Source organism: Crocodylus porosus, unplaced genomic scaffold (genome assembly GCF_001723895.1).
Source record: "Crocodylus porosus isolate Cpor-Errol unplaced genomic scaffold, CroPor_comp1, whole genome shotgun sequence".
Classification (NCBI taxonomy): domain Eukaryota; kingdom Metazoa; phylum Chordata; order Crocodylia; family Crocodylidae; genus Crocodylus; species Crocodylus porosus.
The window spans coordinates 38,363,635-38,371,909 of NW_017728931.1; the positions used below are offsets into that span (position 1 = coordinate 38,363,635).

General features: G+C 48.1%; 1 protein-coding gene across 4 annotated transcripts in view; it reads left to right on the forward strand.

The window, feature by feature from the left end:
- The window catches only part of DNM1L (dynamin 1 like), a 60,219-nt gene that overhangs the window by 48,777 nt on the left and 3,167 nt on the right, over window positions 1-8,275 (forward strand). For all 4 annotated transcript variants that reach the window (XM_019544641.1, XM_019544643.1, XM_019544642.1 and 1 more), the window contains 3 exons: window positions 2,404-2,571; window positions 2,990-3,099; window positions 7,488-7,647. In XM_019544641.1, coding sequence (XP_019400186.1) covers window positions 2,404-2,571; window positions 2,990-3,099; window positions 7,488-7,647 — 438 coding nt within the window. The remainder of the gene's footprint in view (window positions 1-2,403; window positions 2,572-2,989; window positions 3,100-7,487; window positions 7,648-8,275) is intronic.

Sequence of the window (8,275 nt, forward strand, 5' to 3'; positions counted from 1 at the left end):
CTCTAACCCAAAGCACTTCAGAGTGCCCCTCGCCTGACTCCTTGCTAATTGACGAGGATGTGTATTCCTCCTTAATATAGAGCGCCACGCCCCCACCTCTCCTTCCTATCCTGTCCTTCCTGTACAGCCTATAGCCGTTGACATTCACCGCCCAATCATGCATTTCGTCCCACCATGTTTCCGCAATCCCCACTATGTCCGGGCTCGTGTCAGCCAGCTGGAGGGTGAGTTCCTCCTGCTTGTTGCCCATACTACGAGCGTTTGTGTAGAGGCATTTGAGGCCTCCTGTGGATGTGTGTACTGACCCTCTAGTCCCAGCGTTACCCTGCCCCTCTGTCTTACCTGTTTGTTTGCTTCGCTCGTTGGGCTGGGCTGGGCTGTAGTTGTGGGTGCTGTTTGATCTGGCAATCTGATGTTTCCTCTGCCCTCATCTTCCCTTTCCCTCGACGAGCCTAGTTTAAAGCCCGCTGGAGGAAGTCCGCCAACCTAGAAGAGAACACACGCTTACCTTTAGGGGAAAGGTGGAGCCTGTCCCATCCCAGCATGTCTTTTGTCATTATGTGCCGGGTGTGGCTGAGGAAGCCAAAGCCCTCCTCAAAGCACCATTCCTGTAGCTGCCAGTTGGTCTCCGCAATGCATGTTTCATGCCGTCTGCCTCGTCCACTCACTGGCAGGAAAGAAGAGAAAACCACCTGTGCGCCCGTCTCCTTCAGCACGCACCCCAGAGCGTGGTAGTCCTCCATCAGGCGATCAGGGCTCCTCCTGGCCGCATCGTTAGTGCCCACATGGACTAGGACCATGGGGTGATAATCGGTGGGCTGGATTACAGTTTGGAGCATCTCTTTCACGTCCTGAATCCTCGCTTCAGGTAGGCAGTATGCCTCACGTGCCTAGGGGTCCCGGCGACAGATGGGCCCTCCGTACCTCTCAGGTTAGAGTCACCAATGACTATCACGCGACGCTTCTTCCTCCTGGCCTTCTTGCCTCCTTCAGCTTGCACGGGACGTGGTGTGCGTGGAGTTGCCTCCTCCCTGGTTTCGTCCTCTCTGTCCTCCTCCTCCAGGGCTGCCAGGACTTCGTACCTGTTCTCCAGCCGGACTGGAGGAACTGGTGCTGCTGTGTCTCGAGCAGCCCTGGCACGGGAGGTGACCGTCTGCCACTTAGCAGTGGAGGGCTCATCTTGAGGTGCATCCTCCTTGGTCGTACCACCCTGCAGGGAAAGAAAATAGCTGTCAATTTCTTCCTCTGTCTCCCTGATTCCCCTCAGCCTGCTAACCTCCTGTTGGAGCTCCCTCACCTGCACCTCCGGGCGCCTGTAGGACAGGTGTGGGGGTCTCCAGTCCCTGCCCCCCCAGGCCTTGCGGGGCAGCTCCCACAGGCCAGGGGGTTGGGGGACGCCAGCCCCCCCGTGGGCTCCGTCTGGGTGGAGGCCTCAGACAAGCCCCGGGAAGGCCGCGCCCCCCGGGCAGGGGCCCTGGCAGCACTCCGTGTCAACACCATCGTAGGAGTTTCTAGCTGAGTTCGGGTCCTCTGGCCCACGCTAACACGAGTCGGCCTCTGGGCCCCTCCTGCTCCCCCTCCAGCGCAATCACCAGTGCGCTCTTACAGACCGCACCTGTTTGCGCGCTCTGTTCGCACGGCTTGGGAGCATGGCTCCCTACCAAGTGAGCGTGCTCCCTACTCGGGAGCGCGCTCTGTTCGTGCGGCTCCCTACTGGTTCAGCTGAGAGGGATCCGGGGGGCTTCCCCTCCGGATACGGCTCAGCTGCGTCAGCCCCTCTGCCCCACTTACCTTTGGGGGATCAGCTGCTGCTGCCCCCACTGCTGCTCCGTTCGCCTCTGCTCCTCTCGCCTCTGCTCCGGGTCGGGTAAGGGGGCACACGTGTGTGTAAGACACACGTGTGCCTGTGTACTTCCTCTCCCCACTGCTCCTAGCTCCCGAGATCAGAGGAGATAATCACCTTATTTAAATAACTTATTAAATCCTACTTCCTTATTGTCCGAAAGAACATTCAGGATAGGTAATGCCTCATATTTTATGTATTGGCACTCTTATCTCCTCTTCCTCTTGAGGATGAAAATTGGGTTCTTGAGACATTTAAAACACGTTTTAAAAAAATTTAGTCAGTTTGTTCACACTGACATTGCTCAATATTTAGTGTATTGGATGCATTTCTGAAGTCTGCTACCCAGAGTTAAAGGGAGAGAAAAGGTGTTGGAAGCGAGAGAAAAGGTGTTGGAAGCAAAGACTAGGCTGAATCTCAGAAAGGGATGTACACTCCAACATGCAGACCACCACCTTTTGCCCACAGTTGAGTTGTGATATACTTCACTGGAGACTGCCTTTGTGGTGTCTTGGATTTTTGACTCTTTGGTGTATATTTGTATTATGATCTTTTTGTAGGCTGTCCCTGGAGTAGGGGATGCAACACAAGAGCCTGGTACAGGCAGCTGGAGAGGGATGTTAAAACCCTCAAAAACAGAAGACTTGTCTACTGAGGAAAAGCCCAAACCAGTTTCAGTCTTACCTGCCAGCCCACAGAAAGGGTATGCTGTCAACCTGTTGGATGTGGTGAGTTGAGAGATGATGTAACTGCATCTTGTAGCTCAGATCCAGGAAACAAGACTTCTTTTGAATTTAGCACCTTTAGACTATAAAACTGGAGAAACAGACTGACTACATTCTCACAGTTTTCCTACGTCACTAGTGCTGCAAAATGATCTACTGTCATTGGTAGCATAAACACCCAGGTTCAGCAGCAATGAATGGATAGGCATTTTCACTGTCAGGGACCTTGAGTTAGTGAAAAATTGAACATCTGTCAACTAAAAAATGTTACCTTTTTTTTCTCTTAAAGGGCTTTTTTTTGGAGGGGAGGAGGGGTACTGCATTGTACCTTTCCTTTGAAAGTTACATTCTGCTATCCAAAGAAGTGAAATGTTTTAAACAGTGTTTACAGGTTAACTTTGTGTTTTGCTTTTTTACATAGCCTGTACCTGTTGCACGTAAACTCTCTGCCCGTGAACAACGAGATTGTGAGGTGATTGAACGACTTATTAAATCCTACTTCCTTATTGTCCGAAAGAACATTCAGGACAGGTAATGCCTCATATTTTATGTATTGGCACTCTTATCTCCCAAAGCTATGAAAGTTTTTTCAGCAGCAGGTGATGGTCAGTATTAAGTTGCTTTTATATTGCTTTGTCTTGTTAGTGAGACGGACAATATAATCATTCTGCAAGAGTAGAAGTTGTGAAATTTATTTCTAATCAAACTAAAGTAATTTGCTAAGGAGAAGGATGCACTGTTTCAGTGTGTCTAGTATTGCTTTCTTCTCTTTTTGGGATCTGTATTATATTGCACTGCAAGCTTCCAAAATTGGCGGTGAGGCAGCATTAATTGCCCTGCTGCCAAATTTTCAGGTGAGGTGGAGCCCTATAGACTGGATAACATGGCCCTACATGGTAGACTGGTTGCACAGGGTGCTGTGGGGCCCATTCCTGGTGTGTGGGACTAACACAAGGCAGTGTGGGAACTGATGCGTGGGGCCAGATCCGGCCTGCAGAGCAGCCCCATGTCACTCGTCTGGCTCATGTGGCCAAAAGTTTGAGCCCTACAGCTGTAGGGCATTGCAATTAGTGTTAGGTGGATTGTGGTAAAACCGCAAGTATAGTTAGGCTTTCAAAACACTCAGCTTTTCAGCCATTCAACTAAGGAAGCTCATGTGGAGCTCTTATGCTAAAGTATTTCAGTCCTTGGCCATAAGAGTTGAAGAAGTGTATATCTAAGCAGCCATACATACAAGTTGTGCCAACAGTTTTTTTTAATGCTGTTATTCTCTTTAAAGCAGATTGTGGTTCTGTTTCAATCTAAGGAGAAAACAGAGAAGTGACTACATGATTTTATTAATACTTTTTAGGAAGAAAGCAATGTATGCTCTTTTTTATGTTTAATTAAAAAAAAGAGAGGGAGAAAAACTAGAAGATGGAGGTTAAATCAAGTTACTTTGCCAGTACTGTGGCCACTGCAAAATTGTTTTCTCCAGAAAATTCTTCAGTATTGTGTCTAATGTAGGTTTATTGGTCTTTGGGGCAGAGGCTGTGTAGTGTTCCACTGGAATGTTATTGAAAAGTCTAGTTGACTTTGTTCCTGATCCTCAGCGAAAATCAACTACTACTTAACTTTTATCTCAGTACTTTTAGTTGAGCTGCATTTCCTTTTATGATTCTGAACAAGATTTCTCCTTGTTATGCACTTTTTCTCTACATTCATAGATGGGGAACATTTGCATTGTAGTTGCTCTTACATTCAAAGCTATGTAATATCTACTGCAGAGATATATTTTGGAAATGCCTGTTTTTGAAAAGAACGTTCTGTATCTTTCTGCATAGAGGCTTTTACCACAGTGTTGCCTCGGGCCCCTTCCATCCAAATGCAACTTTGACCTGAGTTTAGTGGTACTTTCAATCTAAGCTAGCTGGGTCAGTAAGGGCTATAGGCAGCAATCTTGTTTTTTTCTGCTTAGGCTAGTAGCGTGCCTACTTGTAATGAGGGCACAGACTCGATCACTAAAGCACAAAATCAGTTCCATAGGCAGGCTCTCCCGCAGTTCATAGAGCAGCAGTTTACTGCAGCTCAAATGGAGGGAGGCTTATCGAATAATTCCACCGGCCCCGCATATCATGGTTTCCAGGAGATGCCATGGAGGGTTGGTCTGGGAAGGGCTACGGCGTGACTAGGGACTCGTGCCTGCTTTAAGGTTATCAGGGAGCCCTAATGCAGGCAGGAACATTCATGTGGTGCATCCCTTCCCAGTTGCACCGTGGTACCCATGAAAGGGTCTTGCAGCATCCTGACAGTACAAAAAAAGTGCCTGTGAGCTGTCTGGGACAGGGGGGTTCTTTTGTTTATGCAGTACTGAGCACATTGGGGCTGTTCCATAACTAGGGCTTGTAGGCAATTCAGTAATATATATTATAATAGTATTATCTCACCAATTCCCATCTAACTGACCCCTTCTCTCCCCCCCGCATCTGTTTTGGAAGAGCTGTGTTTTTGCTGTTAAATGCTTTAAACATTGTGTCCATTCCTCTTGCCCCTTCCATCTGGTCCGCACTACATAATTTTGAGGACAGAGTGCAAGTTCTGCAGACAGAACTGTAAGCTGGCAGATTACCAGCAGCAGAAGATATATGTAGACCCTTGTACTCTCTACTAGGGTTAATGACCCATTCAGTGGTGGATGCTTTCCCAAGATGCCCTTCACACTGTGCCAGCACAGCTGCTGCAGGGGGACCTTGCAGGTGTGCATGCCTTTTGGCAGCAGAAACAGCCATTGTATAGGCAAGGCCTTGGTTATTATCTTGTACTGAAGAGCTTTCTTAGTGTTTCAGTATGCTGGGCTTCCTGGGGCCTGATCTTAGTTTCATAGTTAGTTAGTAGGGTCAGAAGGGACCTGAGCAGATCATCAAGTCCGACCCCCTGCCATGGCAGGAAAGAGTACTGGGGTCAAACAACCCCAGCAAGGTGATTGTCTAGCCTTGTCTTAAAGACCCCCAGGGTAGGAGCCAGCACCACTTCTCTTGGAAGTTGGTTCCAGACCCTAGCTGCTCTGACAGTGAAGTAGCACCTCCTGATGTCTAATCTGAATTTACCTTCTGCAGGCTTGTGACCGTTATTTCTGGTCTTGATTGACTGCTGGTTCTTACTGTAATAAAAATACATTATGCTTTCTATTATTTGAACAAAGCATACAGTCCCTTCGTTTACTGTAAAGTACAATCATAGAATCTTGGAAAATTGGGGTTGGAAGGACCTAAGGAGGTCATCTAGTCCAACCCCCTGCTCAAAGCAGGACCGTCTCCAATTAGATTATTCCAGCCAGGTCTTCCTGTAGCTGGGCCTTAAAAAGCTCCAAGGTTGGAGATTTGTATTATCTCTGTGTGACCCATTCCAGTGCTTCACCACACTCCTAGTGAAAGAGTTATTTCTAATATCCAACCTAATCCTTCCTTGCTGCAACTTAAGACCATTGCCCCTTGTTCTGATCTGCCACCACTGAGAACAGTTCAGCTCCACCCTCGTGGTAACCACCTCACTCCAAGTTGCCTCAGAGGCAAAGATCTGGGCTGTTAGACTGCATATAATCACTGCAACTATTTAGGAAAAGCAGTTAAGCTTACAGTAATATATAATAGGGCTGTGTGAAATTTTGGCAGCTGTTTCGTTTCAGAGGTGTTTTGGGCCATTTTGGCACATGATACACCAAATCTGAATTGAAACACAAGGCTCTGAAATGGCTCCAAAACATTTCAGAAATGTTTTGGAGCTGAGCTTGCAGGGAATTAAAAACTTAAGAAGAGAGAGGGGAAAGAGTGGGGGAGGGAGTACTCTGATTTTGACATCTAGCACTCTGATCACTTCCCTCAGCTCTTACTGCAGGGTGTGGCCCCTGATTTGCACGCAGGGTTTCAGCAGGCTGCCACTGAAGGCTGGAGACAGTGGCAGCTGCTTGGCACAGGCCACGCAGAGTGCTGGGAAGACTGGTGCTGCTGCTGGCCCCAACCTGCTGAAACATGGCGTGCTGATCCAGGGACCCGCATGCCCCAGGAAGAGCTGGGGGAATTGAACTAGGGGCTGGAAAATGGAACAGGGAGCTGGGCAATCCTTGCTGTGCAACCTGGCTCCCCAGGGAGAAGAGATCCCTTCCCAGGTCTCCTCCTCACCGCTGCCTGCCCCATGCAGTCCCAGATTTCTGCTCCCTGTGGAGCTAGGTTGGGTGGAGGGGACCAGCACTGCCCTGCCATGCGACCTGGCTCTGCAAGGAGCAGAGATCCATGCTGGGGTCTCTTCGCCACTGCTGCCCGCCCTGTGTAGACCCACGTCGCTGGGGCAGTGTGGGGTGGTTAGCAGCAGCTAGAAGACCACAGCATGAGTCTATGGTCCCTGTGGGGCTGAGTTGCCTGGCAGGGACAGCAGGCTTGCTCGCCACTCTGTGCTGCTTCTCTGCCCCACAACCTGGTGTGATGGGGATCAGAGATCTGTGCGGGGGTCTCCTCACCTGCACAGAGGGCAGCAGTCCTTCCCCAGACGAGCCACCCACAGCCCTGTCCTGCTGCCCGCTGGGGCCCTGTAGGCCCCAGCCCCAAGTCCCACCTGGCTGGGTAGGGCAGCGTGCAGCTTCCCTTGCAGGCCATTCAAAACAGATTTGGAGAAGATTCAGCTGAGCTGAATCTCCAAAACAGATTTGGTCGAAACAAAACAGGACAGTGATCCGAAACGCCAAAACGAATTGCTGTCCTCCGAAACCAGTTCAAAACACAGCAGTTTCGCACAACCCTAATATGCAAATATCTCTTGTCACTTCAGGCCAAATTATTTGCATTTGAGCATGAAGATTAACTCATTTAATGTTTTAATAATGTCCTGGTTTCATGGGTTTAGTTTTTTTTTTTTTTTTTCTTTTCTCCTCTCTTTTTGGCTTGCAGTGTGCCGAAGGCAGTGATGCATTTCCTGGTGAATCACGTGAAGGACACTCTTCAGAGTGAACTGGTAGGACAGCTCTACAAATCCCTGTTGTTGGATGACCTTCTGACTGAATCTGAGGACATGGCACAGCGCAGGAAGGAAGCAGCTGATATGTTAAAGGTATCTAATTTTCTGGGAACAGTAAATCAAACCTGAATTATCACTTGATTAAATCTCCAGAGGTTCTACATATATAGCAGTAGTTTCTGGTTCTGGTTGCATTTTTTGGATCTATGTCCATGTATGTTTTTTTCCTGTATTATATTTGCTACTATTAAAAGAAGCAATATGTAAGCAAGAAAGCAGGAATGAAATACTGGGAACATTCATTATTTCACTAATCTAGCTACTGAAAGAAACCAGAAATTCAGGTGCAGACTGTAGTCTTAGTTTTATCAGCCAGTTTTAATATAGTAGGGGTTGTTTCAGCTTTTCCAAAGTATTTCTTTAAAGTTGTTCAGCCCAAACTTGAAAATGGGGTTTCACAGCATTTGAATGCATTTCCCTGGCTACACAGTAAGACCCTGATCTTGGGTGATACAGCAGTTTAGTGACCAGTGCAAAGCTTTTCTCTTAAAAGGTTTTCATTGGAATACTCCTCTAAATGAAGGTGTGGCAAGTACTGCATCAGTGTTCCTTGTATTGCTGTGAGGTTTGTCAGGAGGTAGGGCAGGGTGGCATATTAAACCACTAGTAGATATTAATTTGATTACGTGACAGGATGCAAGGAATTTTATCCCTCCCCCTC